Source organism: Jaculus jaculus, chromosome 2 (assembly GCF_020740685.1).
Source record: "Jaculus jaculus isolate mJacJac1 chromosome 2, mJacJac1.mat.Y.cur, whole genome shotgun sequence".
NCBI classification, from domain to species: Eukaryota; Metazoa; Chordata; class Mammalia; order Rodentia; family Dipodidae; genus Jaculus; species Jaculus jaculus.
In genome coordinates, this window is record NC_059103.1 from 206,297,789 (window position 1) to 206,322,741 (window position 24,953).

Consider the following 24,953-nt stretch of genomic DNA (forward strand, 5'->3'; position numbering starts at 1 on the left):
CTCCACAATTAAAAATGCTTGCTTGCAAAGCCCACTGGCCTGGGTTTGACTCCCCGGGATCCATGTAAAGCCAGATGCACAAAGTACCCCATGTACCTGGAGCTCATTTGAAAAGGAAAGAGGCCCTGACATGTCCATTTTCTTATATTTCTCTCTCTCTTTTCCTCCCTCCCCTACTCTGCTTACAGATAAATAAATAAAAATGTCTATGTTTTTAAAACTTAGGGGCTGGGAATATAGCCCAGTGGTTAAAGGTACTTGCTTATAAAGCCTGATGGCCTGAGTTTGATTCCCCAGTACCTAAGTAAAGTCAGATGCACAAAGTGGCACTTGTTTGGTGTTCACTTGCAGTGGCGGGAAGCCCTGACATGCCCATACTTACTTTTTCTCTCCCTACCTCTTATTTGTAGATAGACAGATAGATACACATATATTATCATAAATATATTATATTTAATATAATTTCATATAAATATACAAAGAAAAAAATGCAGCCAAGAACCCACTTTGCAAGCTAAATAGTAGAAGCAATAGTCAGCACATGAGAACAAAGACGTAAGATCAGGTAGAGGTGACCTGTATATCTTTCTCCCCACCGTCAGCGCCTCCCACCAGCGCAGCAGCAGGGACACAGAAGCTTGGTTCTGCTGGTTTTCAGAGGACGGCTTGATCGTCCTGACCCTGGGCCCCAGTTAACCTACTCCCCATATGCTCTTCATGCAGGAAACATTTGCTATTTTCATCTTTGGAGCTGAGTTCGCTTTGAGGATCTGGGCTGCAGGATGCTGCTGCCGATACAAAGGCTGGCGGGGAAGGCTGAAGTTTGCCAGGAAGCCCCTGTGCATGTTGGGTAAGCCCCGCCACCGAGCCCCGCGGAGGCCTCATTCCTCTCCTACGTTAGCTGTCGGAGGAAATTTCATGGTATTGTGAAGAGGAGGGCAGCGCAGCCTCTGACATGGCTGGAAGGATTCTGATAACTCACGCCACCCATCGGGATGTTGAAAGGGCGTCTTGCCAGGGTAGTGGTCAGGCTCACTGATTGTATCTAGGTTGGGAAGAAGCCATGGGATGCAAGGTATCTAGTGTCACTGGTACCTAGACTAGCGGCACATCCCGTTACCATGACAGCCAAACTTGCCTCCATCTTCCAAGCTGGAAAGGGTTGGAGTTGTCACTAAAAATGTATTTCTGGGGCTGGAGAGATGGCATAGCGGTTAAGCGCTTGCCTGTGAAGCCTAAGGACCCCGGTTCGAGGCTCAGTTCCCCAGGTCCCATGTTAGCCAGATGCACAAGGGGGTGCACGTGTCTGGAGTTCGTTTGCAGTGGCTGGAAGCCCTGGCGTGCCCATTCTCTCTCTCACTCTCTATCTGCCTCTTTCTCTGTCACTCTCAAATAATCAAATAAATAAATAAAAATCTTTAAAAAAATATTTAAAAAATGTATTTCTGTCAGACCACATTTTACTCATCTTACAGAGATAGAAACCAAGACTTACAGAGCTGAGGCCATTGCTACATAGTGAGCAGCAGATCTATTTCATTGCATCATTTCTAGGAGAATCAAATGCCTGTAACCCCTCCAACCACTATTCTGCTTCTATTTTGATCTAAGCATGGCTTTGGGCACTGTCACTGGAATACCTCAATCCAGGTGCAGGCACTTTGAGAGTGAACAGTGTTACCATCAGAAAATGCTCCTAGAAGCCATGTAGTGACAGGAAACTAGTTCCCTGAGCTAAGGCAGGAGTCATAGAGGATCGGTCCCCTGGGAAGAAGGTGCAAGGATAAGAACATGCATCTTTTCTTATCCATGGAAAATGTGCCAGGTGACATCAGCTGCCCCTGACACAACATGTTTGCAGCACCAAAGTCCCTGACTTCTGAGAAGGGCTATCCATTCCTTACCTTCCTTTTGAAAGTGACCCCCAAGGCTGAGCATAACCCCTTGGGCATGGGTGAAATACCAGGACAAAGCGGGGCCGTGCTCATGTCCTAAGTGTCTCCCTCCGTGCAGCCTGGGGCTGCTGTATACTGGTTCCCTGTCCACTGGAACACCTGTGGCTTTATTCCCACCTGCTGCAGAGCTTGGACTTTGGAGGCTTTCAGTTTTTTTTTTTTTTTTTTTGAATATCAAATGCAAGTAGGGTGCATAATATGTATGTGAGTATGATGCTGGAGGCCTTTTTAGTTATTGCTTTTCACCTATTTCCTTATTCTTCCTTTTTTCTTTCTTTCTCTCTTTTGATATGCACTCCATACTTTCCTCCCCTTGCTGTCCTTTCCTTCCTTACATATCTTTGGCCAGCACAATGCTATGAAGCAAATTCCTTTTCTTTTTACAATAACTGGATATTGTGTGTGCATGGGTGTGGCAAGGAATAATTTTGAGATGGATTGTGTCCAAATTCAAAGAGCTTCCTTCCCAGGATAAGTCATCCTGGCCTGTGGAACCTGGGCGCCTCCATGACAGATGTGCTCCCATGGAGCCATCTCTACTGAGCCACGATGAGCTTTCCTAGCAGGACTCAGGTTAGCTTTGCCTCACCAGACACTGCGGTGAACAGTGACCAGCTACTGAGAGGACTAAAGGTAATCCAAGATGATGTACCTAGGGGGTAGCATTGCAGTTACCATATTGTTGCTGGGATAAAGCATACAACCTAAAGCAGCTGATGGGAGAAAGTTAATTTATTTTGGCTTACCATCTTGAGGAGAAGCTTCATGATGGCACAGGAAATATGGTGGAGCAAAGGCTATACAAGGCCTCCTTGCTGTGGCGAGTGGCAGTGGAATAGTGAGCCAAAATCTAGCAAGTGGGAGCTGATCATAACACCCCTAAGTCCACCTCCAGAAACACACTTCCTACAGCCAGGCTGCACCTACCAAATTGCCATCAGTTGGGGATCAAGCACTCAGAACACATAAATTTATGGGGACACCCATTATTTAAAATGCTACATTCTACTCCCGGCCTCCATAAACTGATGACCATACATGTTGTAAAATGTAATGCATTCGTCCCAAATTTAAAGTCCCCTAGCTATTATCATTCCCAACTATTATCAATCCCAAGTCTGTTCAAACATCCTCATAGACCAAGATCTCTTAGCTGTGAGCTATGAAACCAAAATACATCATGGCACAGACTAAACACTCACATTGCAATAAATGGCACTGCAGATAAAAATTTAACCAATATAAGATGTAAAACGAATAGGGCAAACATCAAATACTCCAAGTACCTGCAAGTCCAACATCTGTAACCAGTGACAAAGTCTCTGGTATTCCAATTCCACTGCTATTGTATGACAAACTTCCTTCACATTGAAAGGTGTAAACATCTACTGCAAGCTTTATCAAAAGCAGCTGGGTCATGGGCTATGGAGCTAAATAGAGAGTTCTCAAAGGAAGAAATATGAATGGCATATAAGCATCTAAAAAAATGTTCTACGTCACTAGTCATCAGGGAAATGCAGATTAAAACTACATTGAGATTCCATCTCAGTCCTGTCAGATTGGCCACCATCATGAAAACAAATGATCATAAATGTTGGCGGGGATGTGGAAAAAAAGGAACCCTTCTACACTGCTGGTGGGAATGCAATCTGGTCCAGCCATTGTGGAAAACAGTGTGGAGGTTCCTAAAACAGCTAAATATTGATCCACCATATGACCCAGCTATAGCACTCCTTGGCATAAATCCAAAGGACTCATCTCATTTCCTTAGAAGTACATGCTCAACCATGTTTATTGCTGCTCAATTTATAATAGCTGGGAAATGGAACCAGCCTAGATGTCCCTCAACAGATGAGTGGATAATGAAGATGTGGCACATTTATACAATGGAGTTCTACTCAGCGGTAAAGAAAAAATGAAGTTATGAAATTTGCAGAAAAATGGATGGACCTGGAAAGTATTATACTAAGTGAGGTAACCCAGGCCCTGAAAGCCAAGCACCACATGTTCTCTCTCATATGTGGATCCTAGCTACAGATGATTGGGCTTCTGCATGAGAATGAAAATACTTAGTAGCAGAGGCCAGTAAGTTAAAAAGGAGACATAAAGGGTAGAGAAAGGAAGGGAGGAAGATACTTAATAGGTTGATATTGTATATATGTAATTACAATGATTGTAATGGGGAGGTAATATGATGGAGAATGGAATTTCAAATGGGAAAGTGTGGGGGTGGGGAGGGAGGGAATTGCCATGGGATATATTTTATAATCATGGAAAATGTTAATAAAAATTTAAAAAAAAAGCAGCTGGGTCAACTCACAGGAGATGGTGTGGGGAAGGTCTGATGACCCTCCTCTGAGAATGAGATGGCCCCCCACACGAGCTGTATATGATAATGCACAAGATCTTGTGAACTGGGAAAGGGAAGAGAGAATATATAGAGAGGAAAAGAGCTAGGAACAAGGAACTCCACTTAGCTCCATTGAGGTGGTATCTCCGGAATCTCCATGCTCTGTAAGTCAGCCCTCACCCTGAGGCTGAGGAAGGAGCATCCACGGGGGTAATCTTTGTATATTAAGCTCCACTGTAGTGTTGCTGTGGGGTCTCATGCTCTGTAAGTAAGCCCTCACCCTGAGGCTGAGGAAGGAGCATCCACGGGGGTAATCTTTGTATATTAAGCTCCACTGTAGTGTTGCTGTGGGGTCTCATGCTCTGTAAGTCAGCCCTCACCCTGAGGCTGAGGGAGGAGCATCCACGGGGGTAATCTTTGTATATTAAGCTCCACTGTAGTGTTGCTGTGGGGTCTCATGCTCTGTAAGTAAGCCCTCATCCTGAGGCTGAGGGAGGAGCACAGTGAATCCACTGAGGGCTGCTCTGTGGTCTCATACTCTTGGACAGGAACAAGAAGCTTCTAAAAGCAGTCATGGGAAATAGTCATTCAGGGTGGAATGAGATTTTTCCATGATGTGGCTGTTCTGGACTCCCGATGCTTAAGTAAGCGCTTATCCTGAAGCTTAGTCAGGAGCATCCAACTAATAATTTTCACACAGTATTTTCCATCAAAATGGCTACTTTAGGGGCCCCACAATCCTATAAGTAACATTTCTTTATGTTCTGTAAGAGAACCCCAATAATGTCCTTTGGTCTACCATGTGAGCCCTCTTTGGGGTGCAGATGTGTGTCTGCATCTCCCCAAGGGAAAAGTCTCCTGTGAAAACCCCTTAAACTAGGCTGCTCACAGCCTGGGGAAGAATCCATCCTGAGCCAGCAGCTCTCCTTGGCAACCATCCCATCATTCTTTCTGGGATCTCCATGACAATCTATGCTCATTACTGGGGTCTCCGTGTATGGAGTTCAGCAACCCTGTCTCATATGGCCCAATGGCCATTTCCAAAAACCAAACCACATTGAAAATTCAATGACCCTTTCTTTCCTGCATTTATTACACTCCAATTCCAATAACAAGTGGGCTACCAAATTTGTTAATCCATGGGTAATGAATCTGAATGTGGAGAGCAGAACACTCCTTCAACATTCAAAACCTCCTACTTTCAAAAGAATGAGCATTCTTCCTATTTTCCCAATGCAGGACCGCTGGCCTGGTGTCAGTGGTGCTGATATCTCACATAGTTGCTGCTGAACAGGCAGGTTCTCCAGCCTAAAACTTTCATTGCTGTGACATATTGTTTTTCTTATACCAGTCCGCTTACTTGCAATGTAACCTCCTGCAAGTTCTCAGGACACAGGAAGAATGCAGCAAGCTTCTTATAGAAGCTGCCTCTAGTATACTTCTGACAAAGCTCTTTCTTCTCCTCATAAGCCAAGCCTGCATGATTTCTGCATGGGGGGGGGGGGGGTTCTTTCAACTCTGACCTGAACGGTCTATCTAACTCTGCCGTCAGCACTGCAAGTCATCTCTTAGGCCAAGGTTTCAAATCTTCCCACCAATCACTTGCAAGACGCCAAAAGCCATGCAGTCAGTATATCCCCACTCCTCTGGTACCATTTTTATATTGTAGTTATCTTCTTGTTGCCGGCACAAAGCACCCAGTGAAAATCAGCTGATGGGAGGAAAGTTGTTTATTTTGGTTTATAGTCTTGAGGGGAAGCTCCATGCTTGCAAGGTAAAGATGGTGGGACAGAGGCTGGGCATCACCTTCTTGACACAGCAGGTGGAAAACAGCAGCAGGAGAATGAGCAAAACTTTAGTACAGGGTATCTGGCTATAACACCTCTAAGCCTACCCAATAACACACCTCTTCCAGCAAGGCTCCACCTCCCAAATTGCCGTCAGCTGGAAACCAAGCATTTCAAACACATGAGTTTAAGGAATATATATTAAGTTAAACCACCACAGTCAGAACCATCCCAACTCTCCACAGTCATGAAGTTCCAATCATCAATCACCCTTGAAAAGTCTTCAACATAGGTGTAGCTTTTTTCTAGAAAATGCAACTCTAAAAATATGATATAAACAAAAGGACCCCTGGAAATTTATGGAGGCAGCTGCTGAGATAAGAATGGCTCCTTAAAATATAGCTGGGTCTCTAGACAGAAAGATGAGGGTGAGTATGGAGTCACTATCAACATCTCTCTCTAGAAGCTGGACACACGCTAGTATTAGGTTACTGTTATTGCTGCTTCAGCACAGAGACTCTTAAAAAAAAAAAAAAAAAAAAAAGATACATCCCAGGCTGTCTATACTGTCCTAATGGCTGCTGTTGGTGATGCTGAACTTGAAACTAGTATCTCCAAGAACCAGCAGATCTGAGAGCAGGCCCTTCTGGCTTACACGCTGAGTGTGAAACATGCAATAACTGGTGCTAACAATAAGAATTTGTTGAGTACCCTACAGCCAGAAGAAATAAGGAGAAAATCTTGAAGAAGTCAACACCTACATTAAGGAAATTGGCTACAACCATGACACAGTAGCACCCATGCCAATTTCTACTTGGAAAGGGGACAGTGTGCTAGAGCCAAGTGATAACATGCCTTATTTAGGATGGAAAGTCACCCAAGGAGGCGAAAGTGCCAATGGAGCCACGCTGCTGGGAGCTTTGGATTGGATCCTTCACAGCGTGTGTAGCTTACAAGCCCTTGCATCCATTCCATCAGAGAAACTGTACAACTGGTGGTACTGATACTGTCCCTGCGGACTGAGGAGAGACCGGTGTCCTCACACCTGGCATGGTTTTGCTCCAGTCAGTGTCACAGCTAGAGTCAATTCTGTTGCAATGTTTTATGTGAAGATCTTTCTAGAAACGATGTAGACTCCTATGCCCATCAAGGGTGTTGACTGCAGTAGCATTTATGGTGACAGTAAAAATGACCCAGTGATGGAAGCAGTCCGCTTCTCTGCTCTCCTGACTCTCCTGTACCACCCAAGCTGAATCAGCGCTGGACCTGCCCTTAACCTTGTGTTGGACTGTCTGTCACCAAGTTCACATTGCTGGCAAGTTTCTTGAGCTAAAAGAAATGACTGATGGCCATCCCGGTGAGGCGTCAGAAGCTGACCTTAAATTCCTGAAATCCTAAGAAGCTACCATGATTGACACTGTCCCCAGAAGCCCTATGTGTGGAGAATGCCTCTGTCCTATGTCCTGTGACATAAGACAGGCAGAAGCTGTAGGTGCCACCCGAGAGAAGAACACTGAGGTTATAAACCCTTTTTAAGGATTCTTTTTAATTCTGAGACAGGGTCTCAACTCTGTGGCCCAAGCAGGCCTTAACTTGTTATTCTAATCCTCCTGCCTCACAGAGCACCTGGGATTACCGGCTCATGTCCAATATTCAATTATGATAAAAGAACAGCCCTGGTGTTTTCTCCTCGGCTGACCACTTAAGATTAATAGTAAGAAGCTGTTAAATGACAGTGATAAGTTATGAAATTTTCAGAAGGAAAAGCAGGTGTTTGGTAGATCGTTTGAGGACTCTTATATGTGTGGCAGATTTAAGTTAGTCATTTTGTAAATTAGGACCTTAACATGGAAACAACTTAACAGAAAGTTTGCTACGGAATCCTGGGAGCCAGTAAAAACCAAGTCTAATGACAGAGAAAGAACGTTGGAGAGACTGTACTTCATTTGTATGACTAGTAGAAATCCAATAGCAAATGACTCTGATGTAATCAAGTAATTCCTAAATTAACTTGACCATTGAGTCTTTTTCCCTTCCTTCCTTCCTTCCTTCCTTCCTTCCTTCCTTCCTTCCTTCCTTCTTTCCTTCCTTTCTTCCTTCCATGTGGTGCATGTGTTATATCCATTTGCACACACCTGTGCACATACCCAGAATGGGATGGGTGTCCTTTTCTATATTTTGTTTCCTTGAGATAGTCTCCCACAGAGCCTGGAGCTAACATTTTCAGTCAGAATGGCAGACCAGCAACCTTGGCAATTTTCTTGTCTCTACCTCCACTCCTGAGGACTAGAGTTACAGGCATGAATGGATCAAAATCAGGTCCACATATTTGCATAACAAACATTCTTACACACTGAGCCATCACCCGAGCTCTGGAGGTGGATCTCTCTCTTTCTCTTTTTTCGGTCTCTATTAATCCTACTTAGAACAATGGGAGAGCTGTTTTACATGAGGATCAGACACCACCTCAGTGTGAGAGAAAAGCCTCTCTTTCATTTTATCGTTCTACACTCTGTGACTCTAGGAGCTAGGAGGCCCTTGCAGAACTGTCTCACCCTCGACCCACCTCTGATTTCAGCCATGTCTGTGGTAGACATGTCCTGTTACTCCCTACTCAGAGTACCCCAGGGCCTGCTGTGAAGCTTGGGGAGATCAGATGAGAAGTATAAGGATGTCAATCATCCCAGGACAGACCCTCAACTAGCAGGGTCATGGGTCAGAAGATTGGTGGACTGATGGCCATGTTCTAGAAAGATGATCATGGGAGGTCATATTAGTGACTTTTCTCATTGCTGTGACAGAATACTTGACAAAAGCCACTTGAGGAAGGACACATTTATTTTGGCTCTCAGTTTAAGGGTACACACAGTCTATCACATCTTGGATGGAAAAGAAGTAGGAGCTTAATATGGCAGGTCATCTTGCATCCATAGTCAGGAAGCAGCAAGAAATGAATACCAATGTTCGGGTATTTTTCTCAGTCCAGGCGCCCAACTGATAGAATGGAACTGCCCACAGTTAGATGGGCCTCCTGCCTCAACTAACCTCATCTAGAAATGCCCTCACAGACACGACCAGAGATTATCCTAGATCCAATCAAATTAGCAATCAATATTAATGATATTAGAGGTAGTCTGCCTACAGCTGAAAGAATCTTACAGTGACCTTGATAACACTCACACCCCACCCCACCACTTATTCAATGTGAGGTAATCTCCCAATAAATTGCACCTAAGTTCCCATCTTGTGCCATGCTTTCTGGGAGAACCTATGTTAAAATATTATCTGAGGGCTAGAGAGATGGCTTAGCTGTTAAGGCACTTGCCTGTGAAGCCTAAGGACTCAGGTTCAAGTCTCCAAGTCCCACATAAGCCAGATGCACATGGTGGTGCATGCATCTGGAATTCATTTTCAGTGGCTAGAGGCACTGGCATGCCCCTCTCTCCCTCCCTCCCCTTCTCTCTAACAAATAAATAACTAATGAGAAAAAAATAGTGTCTGAGAATTGTACTGCACTTCTGTAGACTGAACATCCCCCGACCCCCACTTCTCCTGATAGCAGATGACAAGTTATATATGGGGATCCTGGGGGAATTGTAGCTTTGGGGTCTTGAGTCAATTTTGGAGTTAACAGGCTTCAATCTCAGCTCAAATTCCTCATAATTCACAGGAGAATAACTCCGCTGACCATCAGAGGTTTGATATCATGTTCAAGACAACTGTGACGAGATCGGCCTCTTGCTTGTTATATTTTCATCTGCCCTGTGCAGATGACTGCTGGTCCTGTGCATTGCTTTCTCCTGACCTTATTCCCCCTGTATCTGCCATTGTTTTCATTCCCAGACATCTTCGTGCTGATTGCCTCGGTGCCAGTGGTTGCTGTGGGAAACCAAGGCAATGTTCTGGCCACTTCCCTGCGAAGCCTGCGCTTCCTGCAGATCCTGCGGATGCTGCGGATGGACAGAAGAGGTGGTACCTGGAAGCTCCTGGGCTCAGCCATATGTGCCCACAGCAAAGTGAGTGCAATGGAGTAGCCATAGACCACATGGTCTCCTCATGTACCTGTGCCCTTTAGTGGAATTTGGTCCCTTATGCCATGTAAAGGTAGTTATGTTACCACTACTGAAGATGACAAGACAAGAGGAGAAGAGGCATATATATGCAGGTGTGGCCAGAGCAACAGGAAGACCTCAGTTAGTCTCAACTCCACCATGTGCAAATTATTCTGATCAAATATCTTACCCCTCATCAGTGCTCACTTTGCTTGTTTCCAAAGTTAGCGTGATAATCTGTCCATCAACATCAACATCAACTTGGAGGCTGTGTGTGTGCCTGCTCTCATTTTACAGAGGACATGATGTAGTGGAAATAATAATCCCTCCTAAGGTTGGTACAAGAGAAATGCATTAATACATGAGTAGTCCTGAGAACATATCCAGCTCAGAGAGAGTCTCTTTTTGTGCATTGACCATGGTGGCCATGCCTTTACTGGAAGCCCAGATGACCACCTCATCAGAAATCCCATGTATATAAATCACATGTACTAAGCCCCAGCCTCAGACTCTGACTCTAGGGAGCTGGACCTGAGGATGTGAACCTGGGCAATTTGACATCTAGGAGCTCAGAGCTTTCCCTGTAAGTACTCACTTGACCATGGTGCCTCCAAATGGACAGCCCCATAGCTCCCCCACAGCTCCTGGTTGTTATAGCTCAGGTACAAACATACATTCACTAGAGGGTGTTTCTCCTTAGATAGCATCTTACAGTACATTAGACACATGCTTAGGGGACACATAGCAACTTTGATCAAAATTTAGCTTTCTTGTCTTCTAATGGCAAGACTTTAAAGTTATCACTCTACTTTTAGCAAGCTTTCTCAGGAGTAAAATGAGGCTCCTTCTAACTGTTCTCATGGGAAAGGTGTATGTAAGTGTCTGGAAAGTAGTAAGTAACTAACAGAAGCATTTCCTGTTTCAAATGTGTTCTTGTTCATAAACCACATACATGCATATACATAATGGGGATATCTTCTGACTAGTATGTAACTAGGTGACTTTGTTATTGTGGAAACCTCACAGAATGTGCTTGTAAGATAGTTATACTTCAGTTGGTGATGCATGAGTCCCTTATTTACAGCAAAATCACTATGCAGCATGACTATATAAATGAAATGAAATTAAAACAAATTCCCTGGGAATCTTTCACCTCAGAATGAAATTTCTTACCACAAGTGTTTTACTTCCTATCAGTGTTACCTCTGGCCACAAATATTGGGAAGGTTAGAACTTCCCTTTCAGACTTCTTTCTTCCTTGACTTCATTTTACAGAGGTCATGATCCCAGCACACTCCAAAGTCCAGTCATAGCCTCATGTCCATGCACAGCTTTGGCACACAAATGTCTGGTTTTGAATCTAGTCCTGCCTCCCTGCAGGTTAGAATCAATTCCCAGGATCTCCCAGTTTCTATTTAATGGCTGGGAACTATGTGCAAGTAGCTCCTCAGCAAAGACAGTCTCACACTGCAGTCACACTCTTCACCTGAGATAGACCTCTTTCCCAGGGAGGGGAGGGCTCCTGAGCAGAACTCTGCTCATGTGCCTGGATGTACAGAGCTCTCGCTGTGCTCCGCAGCATAGGGCATGGGTGCTTATGAAGGTCTAGGATTCTGCAGCAGAGAGGAAACTTCTCCCAAGAGACATCACTGCCCTTGCTGGATAAGCACATACAATTCACTTCTCCATCCATTCATTGCACTCTTGGTCAAGCTCTATGCTTGACCCCTTGAGTACTCGGACGTACAGAAAGGAAGGAGCGTGTTACACAGGGTTAGACTTTTAAAGTGGATTTTTCAGTGAGCACAGGCCAGGTACTACTCCCAAAACAAATAAACCCCAGGATCCCTGCCACATAGCACTAATCATTACTGCCTTGTTCCCAGTGTGTGAGTATGCTGGGCAGGTCTCATGTCTGGACACTAAGGCCCAAAGCCACTGACCCTGGAGAGGAAGGTCTAGTACATCCTGCAGAGTAGACTTAAGGGACAAGAAAGCAATTGTATCTGTCACTTCTCCACACTGGCTGGACAACAGCCCCTTAGCCCTAATGTGACCGCCAGGAACCTCGGCATGTGGAGGAGGCAATTTCTGCTACAGAGCTGCTGGAGAAAGAAGTGTGTTCAGTCAAAATTACCTTGAAGAGTGTTCTAAATGACTGCAAATCACAGACTTGGGGCCCATTTTCACTCCCCATTGATGCTGTTATACCACCTCTTAATAATCCAGCACTGCCGGCTCCTCCAAATGCACATGAGCAGACAGCTGTTTCTGTAGCTAGGCACTGAAGGAAATGTCTGACTTGCATCCAGGGTCCAGAGGGTTTGAGAAAACAGACACCACATTTTACCAAGCAAGAGACTGGCATTTAGATAGCTACTGGGGAGGGACTATGCAACTTGCTTTTCCTCTCCTAAACTTCCTTTGGGGCAGATCCTTTCAGAGGAAGAAGACCTGCAAATTTTCCAGCGCTGCTCAGCCTCTGGCCTTCTTCTTCTCTATTACGGTGTGAGCGCATAGGAGGGCTGTGTGGATGTGATGTCCCGGGGAGGTGATGTTCTGAACAAATAAGCATAATGAGGTGTTAGAGATGCAAAGTTTCTAGAAAACAATGGTAAAGCAAAATCAGGTGATCTCTGTATTCTTTTTCATTGCTGTTACAAAATACCTGTCAGGAACAACTTAAAGGGAAAGGATTTATTTTGGCGCAAGGCTTTAGGGGGTTTCCATGCGCCATGGTGGATCTGTCCAGTCCATGGCAGTGGGAGTGTGCAGCGCAGTCTACCCATGTCATAGAGAATCAGGACACAAAGAGTACGACTGGAACCTTGAAACCCCCACCCTAGTGGCATATTTTCCCCAGCTAGATCCTATCTCCTAAAATGGTCCCATGGCATTCCCATCCCTACTAACTGGGGAAGAAGTATTTTAGGAGAATCCAGATTCAAAACCAGAACACTATTATCTCTAGTGAGGAAAGAAAATGTTGTTCCAGGAAGTGGAGCAAAGGTTACGTGATTCTGCAAAATGTTCACAGATCTTTAGTTGTCCCTGCAGCATGGACAGTGCACAAGGCACTCACATGGGTGGGGGGCAGCCCTGTCCGTGAGACTCTCCCGACCCAAAGGCAGCAGGCTGACTGTGGATGATCAACCACGGGGAAGATGGCAAGGCTAACACTTTCTTCAGAGATGCTTCACTAGGAGCCCGGGCTTCTCTATAACGTTGACATCCTTCCCATCCAGCCCATCATGATTGGCACTGGAAGAGAATGAGGAGAGACCACTGGGGAGTGTGCATTCGGGTTGTGGAGGCTCCAGTGATTCTTTTCCATCACCACCTCTCCACTCTCCTCACTCTGCCTCTTCACCCACTTACACGCTGACTTGTTAACTAGGTGTTCTCTCTAAGCGGTAATATCCTTAAAAATCACAGCTCTCACCTTTCTCATATGCTTTATTTATTTACTTTTGGTTTTGAGAGGTAGAGGCCCACTGAAGCCCCGGCTGACCTGGAATTCACTATGTAGTCTCAGGGTGATCTTGAACTCTCGGCGATCCTCCTACCTCTGCCACCCAATGCTGAGGTTAGAGGCGTGCGCCACCACGCCCCACTTCATATGCTTTAATTTTCATAAGTCTTAAATCAACATAAGACCACTTAATATTTTTAAAAAACCACTCTTGGGCTGGAGAGATGGCTCAGCAGTTAAGTACTGGCCTGTGAAGCCTAAGGACCCCGGTTTGAGGCTCGATTCCTCAGGACCCATGTTAGCCATACGCACAAGGGGGCCCACACATCTGGAGTTCATTTGCAGTGGCTGGAAGTCCTGGCAGGCCCATTCTCTCTGTCTATCTGCCTCTCTCTCTGTGTCGCTCTCAACTAAATAAAAAATAAAAATTAAAAATAATTTTAAAAAACCCACTCTTTATCTGAATTCTACCAGTGGTTCCAGTGACAATCTCAGAATACACATGGTCTAGTTACCACCTGAGTGTATCTTAGGAGCATTGGGTGTTCCTCCTAGCCTTCCCTTGAAGCCACACAAACTGTGCTATCCAGCTCACCTTGAATGGAAGTCTTCCTCTCCTGCTAGAATCCACATGGTTTCACTCATGAATAATAGAAATAATGTCTGTATTCATGATCCCACTTGACAATAATGGAAGGGGAGGGTCAGAGAATGGAACTTGCCCCAGTAACAGAGCTGGTAAATCTAGAATGAATCTCTAGCATGTCCGACTCGAGCCAGACTCCTGATGACGCCGGTGCTTCCCTCACTCACTGCCGACTGTTCCAGGAACTCATCACAGCCTGGTATATCGGTTTCCTGACGCTCATTCTGTCTTCATTTCTCGTCTACCTGGTGGAGAAAGATGTGCCAGAGGTGGATGCACAAGGCGAGGAGATGAAAGAGGAGTTTGAGACCTATGCAGATGCCCTGTGGTGGGGCCTGGTGAGTCACCTTCTGGAAGGCCAGCCCTCTGGGGAGGGGACTGACTGCTGAACGCAGAGAGAGGTGGGAAGACCTGGCCTGGGTACAATCAGGCAGTTGCGTTCTGCAGTCTGAGGTAAGAGCTGGTCTTCTTCCACCCCTGAGTCTGTGCACAGAAGAGAGCAAACTCTCACCAACAATGAGCACTCTCAGAATGGACAGTTCTATGGTGTGTATTCAAAGCCAGAGCTCACAACAGTCATGGTCATCTAAGTCAATTAGCCCTAGGCTGCTATCAGACAAGCCACACACATGCAAACAACTGCACCTGTGTACACCCAGCCTGGAGGACACGTCTGGACATGCACAGCCACATCCCACAGTGAGCTGACACTCACTGGAGTCTTACTGTGCTTTTTAGCATCACTCTGATATGTGCCTAATGAACCTTTAAGTTCAAATACCTAGAACTGAGGTAGGAAATGAGAGATGAGGATCAGAAAAGGGAACTTAGTTGATTAATTTAAGGCCTCTCAGCCATTAGAAGGTTTGGCACAGTTCATAATCATGCCATGTATAAGTTCACACATTCGCAGATGCAGTCATCTCTCAGTGTAAAGAAGGAATTGGTTTTGATAACCTCACTCCCTGCAAAGATATCAAACTCTGCTGGTGCTCAAGTCCCTTGTATATAAAACATTAGAGTATTTGCACACAAGCCACATACATCCTTCTGTAGGTACAAATCATCTCTACATTATTAACACTAGTACATACTCAAATATAAGTGCTGTGTACGTAGCTGTCATACTATGCTTCCTGGTTGCATTTTTTTATTTTGTTGTATTATTACTATTATTCAAATATATTTAATACATAGCTGATTAAATACAAAGATGTGGAATCTGTAGACACAGAGGGTCAACTGTACATATGTGCATGCACACACAAACCCAAATGCAAAGTATATTACTTTTTTGAAATTATTGAAGCATGTGTTCACTGGTGGACTGTAAGTAGGACAACTTTAGACACAAATTTTGGTCATAAAGCTCCCACAAAAGTTCCCTAGTACTTGGTGCCTTTTCTCCCATAGGAATCTTGTTACACACAAGAACAACACCTGAGCAGGCACAGAGGCTTAGAGGCAGAGCTCAGTTCATAAGTCATTGATTTTTTTTTTTTTCCTCCCTGAAGAACTTCTATCTGAACTCCTCTCTCTTCAGATCACATTGGCCACTATTGGCTATGGAGACAAGACACCCAAAACCTGGGAAGGACGTCTGATTGCTGCAACCTTTTCCTTAATTGGTGTCTCCTTTTTTGCCCTTCCTGCAGTAAGTACTTTTTAAAAAAATATTATTTTTTTATTAACAACTTCCATGATTGTAAACAATATCCCATGGTAATGCCCTCCCTCTCCCTACTTTCCCCTTTGAAACTCCATTCTCCATCATATCCCCTCCCCATCTCAATCAGTCTCTCTTTTATTTTGAATCCATGATCTTTTTCTCCTATTATGATGGTCTTGTAGAGGTAGTGTCAGGCAATGTGAGGTCATGGATATCCAGGCCATTTTGTGTCTAGAAGAGCAAGTTGTAAGGAGTTCTACCTTTCCTTTGGCTCTTACATTCTTTCTGCCACATCTTCCACAAGGGATCCTGAGCCTTGGAAAGTATGATAGAGATATTGCAGTGCTGAGCACTCCTATCACTTCTTTCTAGCACTATGATGCCTCTGAGTCACCCCAAGGTCACTGCCATCTGAAAAGGGAAGGTTCTCTACCCAGAGTGAGAGTATCATTAATATATAGGTATGAATATTAAGAGAAGTGCTTACTGGGCAGTTTGATGAGCATAGCATATACATTTAGCCAGACAGCAGCAGACATTACACTCCTAGGGCTCATGACTACCTCTGTTGTAGGTTTTCAGTATCATGGATGTATTCCCTCCCATGGAGCAGGCCTCCACTCCAATTGCAGGGCAGTTAGTTTCCATCATAATAGACGTGCCACTATTGCATACATTGGCACATTTGGCCTGGCTGGCAAAATATAAATAAGGCTTGCAGTGTCCACTGTTGAGTATCTTCACTGGTGATTTCTCTCTCTTCCATTGAATTGCATGCAGAATATTCTTCCAGCTTTCTGTCAGCTGGACTACATGGAGGAGGTTATTGGCTCAATTCCAGCAGGATTTCTCAGTGGCCTTGCACCCAAGTATGTGGAGGCTTCAGCAATAGGGTCTTACCATATTCCTGGTGGGAAACCAAGGGCCTTGGCAATGGCCTGTAATGTTTTGGGGGCATCAGGGACTTTCCTGGCCAACAACTCACTGGAAGGTATCCCATCCCTGGCATTGAAAATTTTCTAGTAACAATCTATGGCTCCTGAGTATTGCATTGTCCAAGAAAGTAGGTTTCCATATGAGTTATTTATATCCTCTTAGATTTTGATTAGCCTTCCCTCCACCTTTCCTTTACTCAATCTCTTCCTCTGACCTCACTTGGGTCTTTTTACCCCCATTAATCTATTCTTCTACTTACATATATACAATACCATCCTATTGAGTACCCTTTCCCTTGCTTTCTCTTCCCTTTATATCTCTTTTCTAGCTTACTGGGCTATGGTAATGAGTTTTCTTCCTACTCACACAGAAGCCCAATCATGCTTAACCAAGATCCACATATGAGAGAAAACATGTGATGCTTGGCTTTCTGGGCCTGGGTTACCTCACTCAGTATAATCTTTTACAGATGCATCCATTTTCCTACAAATTTCATAATTTTTTTTTCTTTACCACTGAGTAGAACTCCATTGTATAAATGTGCCATGTCTTCAATATCCACTCACCAGTTGAGGGACATCTAGGCTGGTTCCATTTCCCAGTTATTGTGAGTTGAGCAGCAATAAACATGGCTGAGCAAGTATCTCTAAGGTAATGAGATGAGTTCTTATGATATATGCCTAGGAGTGCTATAGCTGGGTCATATGGTAGATCTATTTTTAGCTGTTTTAGGAACCTCCACACTGATTTCTGCAATGGCTGGACCAGATTTCATTCTCACCAAAAGTATAGAAAGGTTTCTCTTTTTCCACATCCTTGCCAGCATTTATGGTCATTTGTTTTCATGATGGTGGCAAATCTGACAGGAATGAGAAGGAATCTCAATGTAGTTTTAATCTGCATTTCCCTGATGACTAGTGACGTAGAACATTTTTCTTAGATGCTTATATGCCATCTGTATTTCTTCTTTTGAGAATTCTCTATTTAGTTCCATCGCCCATTTTTTAATTGTGTTGTTTGATTTATTATTTAATTTTTTAGTTCTTTGTATATCCTAGATATTAATCCTCTATCAGATGTAGAGCTGGCAAAGATTTTTTTCCCTATTTTGTAGGTTGCTTCTTTGTTTTATTCATAGTGTCCTTTGCCATACAAAATCTTCATGAGGTCCCAGTGGTTAATCTGTGGTTTTGTTACCTGAGAAATTATGGTTATATTCAGAAAGTCTTTACCAAGACCAACATGTTGAAGGGTTTTCCCTACTTTTTTCTCTATCAGTTTCAGAATTTTAGGTCTTTAACCCATTTGGACTTAATATTGTGCATGAAGAGAGAGAAGAATCTATTTTCACCCTTCTATAGATATGTATCCAGTTTTCCCAGCACCATTCGCTGAAGAGGCTGTCTTTTCTCCAATGGGTATTTTTGGCATTTTTGTCAAATATCAGGTGGCTATAGCTACCCAGACTTACATCTGGGTCCTCTGTTCTGTTCTGTTGATCTGTATTTCTGCCTTTGTGCCAGTATCATGCTGTTTTTGTTACTATATCTCTGTAGCATAGGTTAAAATAAGGTGATACCACCAACCTTATTTTTGTTGCTCAGTATTGTTTTAGATATTTGAGATATTTTGTTCTTCCAAATGAATTTTTGGATTTTTTTCTATTTCCATGAAGAATGCCATTGGAATTTTGATGGGTTTGCATTAAATGTAGATTAATGTAGGTTGCTTTTGGTAAGATTGCCATTTTCACAATATTGATTCTTCTAATCCAAGAACAAGGGATGCCCTTACTGCCTGGCCCCAGCTCAATTTCTCAGCCTCAACTTTAAACCCCTTCTCTACCCTAAACATATATATATACATACACACACACACAGATATATATACGTGTGTGTGTGTGTGTGTGTGTGTGTGTGTGTGTGTATCTTATCATTTCATCTGTTCCTTTATGCATGGTTGTCTTGTCCCCTCCTGTGTCTTGAACTGTTTCCCCATGCCCTAAGTGATCCCACCAAAACCTCTCCCAAAACCCAAGTTCAAGTCTGCGCCTTCTTTAGGCTGAGTTAGTCACTCCCTCTCTGGGCATTATTCTGACTCCACATGGTCTTACATATTTCCACCTGTGTCTCAAGGATTGACATCCAGGGAGGCTGGGAGTCTGTCACACCCATGTGTTCACAACACCTTGTACATACAGGCTCTTCATACATGTGAGCTCACTTCCTTGATCCTAACATTTACTGCTTTATATTAAGAGAAAATGAATTTTTCTCAATAGTACCTCTTGACATGTGATAGAATTACTTCCCTGGGTCATTCCTAAAGTGGACTGGTGACAGTAAAAATAGATGGCACCTGTTGGACTGTGTGCCCCGATATCCATTAGCAATCTCAACTTCCTTGTATTTTCCTAAGCTATTTTGCTTTGTTATGATCTTCCTGAATCTCAGTTTTCTCACCTGTGACACAGGTGAGATGTTTGGAGGTACTGCACCATATCTAAGTCTCCGTCACCTCCGATAGCATGTGTTTCCATCTACTATACCCACATTGTGCTAGCATGGGAATCAAACAGACCCAATTAGAGGATTCTGCATATAGTCCTTGACCCAAAATACTCTTGATATTTAATATCTATTCTGTGTTATACTCCTTACCAAAGCAAGCCCTAGACATTTTCTGTTTCTTTCTTAAGATTATTGCAAGGTAGGAACTATGGTCTGACAGCCCTGTGGAAGAGATGGTGATGTAGCCTAGATAAGAACCTTGTCCAAGGCCTCACAGCTGGACTGTAGCAGTCAGAACTGGAAGCCTGCTCTCCAAGAGAAGGAAGGAAGGAGGGAAGGAAGGAAGGAAGGAAGGAAGGAAGGAAGGAAGGAAGGAAGGAAGGAAGGAAGGAAGGAATCTTCCCCTTTCTCTCCACCATGCAGCGTTGCCATTGCAAGACTGCAGAGTGCCATGGAGCCCTCCCTTACCTGCCGCCCAGCAGTGGGGCTGAGGAGTCAGGGAGCCCTCCTTTACCTGCCGCCCAGCAGTGGGGCTGAGGAGTCAGGGAGCCTCCCTTACCTGCCGCCCAGCAGTGGGGCTGACCTAACACAAAAGCCCAGTGGTGCTGACATGGGCCTGATTGCTCCCTGCAGGGCATCCTGGGGTCAGGACTGGCACTCAAGGTGCAGGAGCAGCACCGTCAGAAGCACTTTGAGAAGAGAAGGAAACCAGCTGCTGAGCTCATCCAGGTCTGTCTGCCTGAGAATGGGATAAGGAATACTGTGTGTGTGTGTGTGGGGGGGGTGTGTGTATGTGTGTGTGTGTGTGTGTGTGTGTGTGTGTGTGTGGTGTGTGTGTGTGTGTGTGTGTATGTGTGGTGTGTGTGTGTGTGTGTGTGTATGTGTGTGTGTGTGTGTGTGTGTGGTGTGTGTGTGTGTATGTGTGGTGTGTGTGTGTGTGTGTGTGTGTGTGTGTGTGTGTACCACTGGCAGCAGAGGGCTAGCTTGCATGAGCTCTTTATGGGTAGTCACGACCATCACCATCACCAGGGCACCTATACGGCCTCTGTGTGTGTTGACAGTGAAAAATCCTACTGCTTTCCCACCTAAGTTCTAAGCCACTCAAGAAATGGATGCAGGACTCAAGGGCGAAACCATCTGCTGTGGTGCTAATATTAAGAGTGGCCTTTCTGAGCTGCCTGTTTATTCTACTTCCCACCCTATGCTTGATCTAATGACCCACAGGGAAGAGGAAACTAACAATACAAGCAGGCACTTATCCAGTGAGCTAATGTGGTCCCCTCATGTTTGCCAGCAATAGAAAGCCCATATGCTAAGAGAGAGAGAGAGGGCAGGGGGGGGGGGGGGAAGAAAAGCCAAACATGCCCAAATATCAAACCACTTTACCCATCTGTCCTGCCCCTGAACAACTACGGACCAGGGAATGTTGGATACCTGCCCCTCCTTATCACCATCACTCCTTTCACCATGGGTTGGGGACAGAGCAGTGAAAGTTATAAGATAGCAGAAGCATTTCCTGTGATACTTCAGAAGGAGTTTCTGCCTCATGAACATTTGGTTATATGGGCTGTTGGAAAAATTAGACACAGAAAATAGTGTCTGAGCCAGCAGGGATGGCACCATAATGATATTCCACATGACATGGTTTCCAGTCCAGTCCCAGTCCTAAACAGCCTGATTTCTCCTTTATCTCCCAAATCCAAGCCATTAGCGCATCCTAGCGGATCCCGCATCCTGGAGTCAAAACTATCCTCCATGCTGTCACGTAGACTCAGAGTGGCACACACGCAGAGACAGAGAAATACCTGCTTTTCTGTCTAATTGACTGAGAAGTTTCAGAGAAGCTTCTGGAAAGTACTGTCCTGTTCCTTGCCAGGGGTTTTATATCCTCATCCCTCTATTCCAGTTCATCTCTCCACAGCCCAGCCCAAAGCAAAACTAACTATAGTTTTGAGGAAGGTTTTTCTTCCCAAAGAAGCTATAAATGTACAAGATCCTTAGATTCTGTGAATATTATCTTAAGTTGCATTCAAATTCTATGTGAAAATTTCATGTCACCATGTCATTTCTGCCTCTCTTTTATTCTCAGGCTGCCTGGAGATATTATGCTACCAACCCCAACAGGATGGACCTGGTGGCAACCTGGAGATTTTATGAATCAGTTGTCTCTTTTCCATTTTTCAGGCAAGTGGACATTTGTCTGAATGCTCAAGATGTGGCTGACCTTCCCTTCTATAGGCTGGTTTTGTGCCAGAGCTAAAGGATGTCCTTAGGTCAATGCTATGGTCTTAATGGTCTTAATGTAAACCACACATTAGCATCACCTAATGTCAGACCACACCCAGGTTGATTAAGTTAATCCTCAGGAATGTGGCCAGGTGTCCCTAGCTTTTACTTACCAGATAATTCCAGTGTTCAGCAAGAGGTAAGCAGTTGGACATTATGAAGTAGCTATGATTGGAAAGTCCCATTAATGTTTCAGCATAATTAGAGGACAGAGGAAGGGGGAGAAGTTCAGTCACCCACCATGGTAATCTGCCATGTGCTATCTTACCTGGCTGTGGCTGGTATCTGTAGACCACTGTGAGCTTCAGCAAAGGGAAGGTAGAAGAGGAGAACTGAGAAATCCTCTTTAGTCTAAAATGTTTTGTATTCTAAAAGTCAGGAAGTTGATTTAAGGGACTTTAAGGTTGATTTAAGGGACTGTGTATACATACTATCTTCCCATGGCTACCATGTAGGAAAAGGTAGATAGGTTGGACACCCAACATGTTCCAGGATATGTAAGCCTCTCAGGTCCTCTGAGAGATGTTACAGAATCTCAAATGTCAAGGTGTGCTAGAATTGTGGTATTCTGAAAATGCAATATCAACATCCACCTTCAATGATTCTGATGGAGGTGTGGTAGGAAAACCATCTTATCCAGGAGCCCTGTTTTTATTCTAACAAATTTACCCATAGTGTACACTTAGAAAAAATGAGCTGAATTTTTTTTATGTGATTAGGTGTGATTCAGTTCAGTGAGCTGAAGGACATTTTGCTCAACATCTGCCAAAGCCCATGTTCCTCTCATTACCTGGGTTTCTAAAGCAAGATGCTCCTTGCCAGCTTAGAATTTATAGGACTTATGACTGGACCCCAAACACTCTCTTAGGTCATCCTACTGTTCTCATGTCTAGATTGTGCTAGAGATTGAAGGAGACAGAAGGGGTTGGGGTTCTGTTGACTCTACCCTGTACATCACCTTTCAGTCAGTGATGGAAACAAAGAGACGAAACTTCAAAACCCAATCAGGACCTTCAGGACCTGCAACGCAACCTGTTCCATCTGAACTCCACCATACTTTGATTCTTAAGAGGGTCTGATAGCATGAGCCAAGATGAAAGCAGTAAAAAGGGAGACAAGAGAGGGGTTCTCAGAAAAGCATTAGGGACCAGTAACTTGTAGAAGGGTTATAGAGATAAGAGGAGTGAAGATTTAAATGAATGAATGACACGTTTGGGTTTACTTAGTACTAACTTTACTTAATATGTCTTCTGACTTAGACTTAATTATTCAGAATGTAATTTACATAGTTAAGTTTGTTTAGAAAACTTTTTCTTTTACTGTTGCAATTGTCTAGGGCTTAAGATGGCGTACATCAGAATCATCCTAGTATGGACAGGTGTGTCACCCTTAACAAAACAGAATGACCTTGGATACAAGTACATGTGCCGGTACACCCACATTGGATATGGAACCAAGATGATTTTCATTTTCTGTGCATCCCAAGGCCTTGGCAATGGGCCTATTCTTTTTGGTTGATTTATTATAAATAAGGTATTGTCCTAGCTGTCAGACACTTGGAGAACCACATTGTAATGCAGACAGCTGCTGTGATATGGGAATGGCTTTTAAACTAAGAAAGAACATTGCTTTATTTTTTCTTCAAGGACAAAAGTACTAAATTACTAGAAAAATGTGCTTAGCAACCGTTCTTAAACAAGGGAAAAGAATGTCCCTGAGTCCCCACCAACACTACATGCTAATGACAGAGAAGCAGCCCTACACCCTGTGTGTCTTCTCCTGCCTCCCAAAGGATTTTTGATGCTTGCTTATCTTTTTAGCAATAGTTTTATTGAGATGTATCAATGAATTTTGCTGCACACAAGATTGCACATACCTTAAAAAGTACGACCCTTTTAGCATGGGGAATTTGGTAGTTTTGAATATGTTCACAAAGCTGGTACCATTCAACACACTAATTCCAGAACAATTTCTTTCCATCAGACAGAAATATTTCCTCTATTCATAATTACTCTTCTCCTCCTCTCTTTCTCAGCTCCTGAAACCATATTTACATGTAAAGACTCTGAGTATCAGTGAGATTTATTAGCTTGCCTGATGTGATCCAGCTAGTAGTGATAGAACAAAGACTGGAGCCCAGTTCTCATGCCCAAGCCTATCGTCTTTCCATTGTTGCTCTGGAAAGAAATGGTTATTTTACAGAAGGAATTGGGTACAAGTTGAGTCAAAGGATTTGAATAATGATACTCATTTTGAAAAGTAGAAACTTAGAAAGCTGTGTGAAAGCAGCAGCCCCGAGATCTGGTCCTTGGCAGGTTGCTCAGCCTGTGCTGGTTGAGTCTGCAAGGGAGGTTCTCGTGAGCCATAGTGGAGAGGAAGGGGTAAGGAAGACACTGAACTCCCAAATCACAGTCTTGGGGAACCACTTCTAGGTACCACAGGGTAGAATGCCCTGGCTGACATGGGGCCCTGGTGGACTTAGTGGGTGAGTAAGACTGTTCTGCTAGAAGGTTTTAGGCAGAGCCTGAGTAAAAGCTCAGAGTCATAAATATGTGTGCAGGATTACAGGGTGGGCCACATGGCCTGGGTTTGGATGCTGTTTCTTCTTCCTAACCAAGGAATTATGTAATTTATTTAACTCTTTTGTAAAAGGTTGTTATGAGGATTAAGTAAATTAATTCATAACTGGCACTTAAATAGTATCTAATGATAAGGGCATGAAGTAGCTTACCACTCAATCAATTTTAGCAGTAGTGGCAATGTTGACTATGGTGGTAACAGCTGGGGGATATGTACATATATACATGTATTTTGGCATTCCTGGTTGTCTGATCTTTCTCCCCTACCAAAAAAAATCCACTGAGTCCAGCACAGGGGCTGATATAGCACTCATGCTCAGAAACCTTTGTTCCAATGAATAAATGAGCAAACAGGCAACTGGGAAGAATCTGGGAGCACAGAGCCAAATACTGGCAGTCGGGCGCGGGGTCACTAGGGAGACCTGCCTCACTCATGGCTCCTGATCACACTTGCCATTTTGTTCCAGAACTTCTCTCTGCTCTACCTGTCCTAGGAAGGGAAGCTATGAGGCAAACTTGGGGACAAAATGCAACCATTTTATGCAATTAATGCTTTGTGTATTGTTTCTCCCTCTTTTCATAGGAAAGAACAGCTGGAGGCAGCAGCCAGGTATGTTTCTGATCCTGAATATCCTTCTTTCATCATTGTGCTGGGGAGGTAGGAACAGTTCTGCATGGTTGATGGCCCCTAGACAACCACGCTGGTCAAAG

General features: G+C 44.0%; 1 protein-coding gene across 1 annotated transcript in view; it reads left to right on the forward strand.

Moving 5' to 3' along the window:
• Kcnq3 (potassium voltage-gated channel subfamily Q member 3) overlaps window positions 1-24,953 on the forward strand; it is a 360,138-nt gene that overhangs the window by 296,707 nt on the left and 38,478 nt on the right. Inside the window, exons 3-9 of the mRNA XM_045143089.1 lie at window positions 724-850; window positions 9,936-10,108; window positions 14,445-14,600; window positions 15,806-15,916; window positions 20,011-20,106; window positions 21,467-21,561; window positions 24,826-24,852. Coding sequence (XP_044999024.1) covers window positions 724-850; window positions 9,936-10,108; window positions 14,445-14,600; window positions 15,806-15,916; window positions 20,011-20,106; window positions 21,467-21,561; window positions 24,826-24,852 — 785 coding nt within the window. The remainder of the gene's footprint in view (window positions 1-723; window positions 851-9,935; window positions 10,109-14,444; window positions 14,601-15,805; window positions 15,917-20,010; window positions 20,107-21,466; window positions 21,562-24,825; window positions 24,853-24,953) is intronic.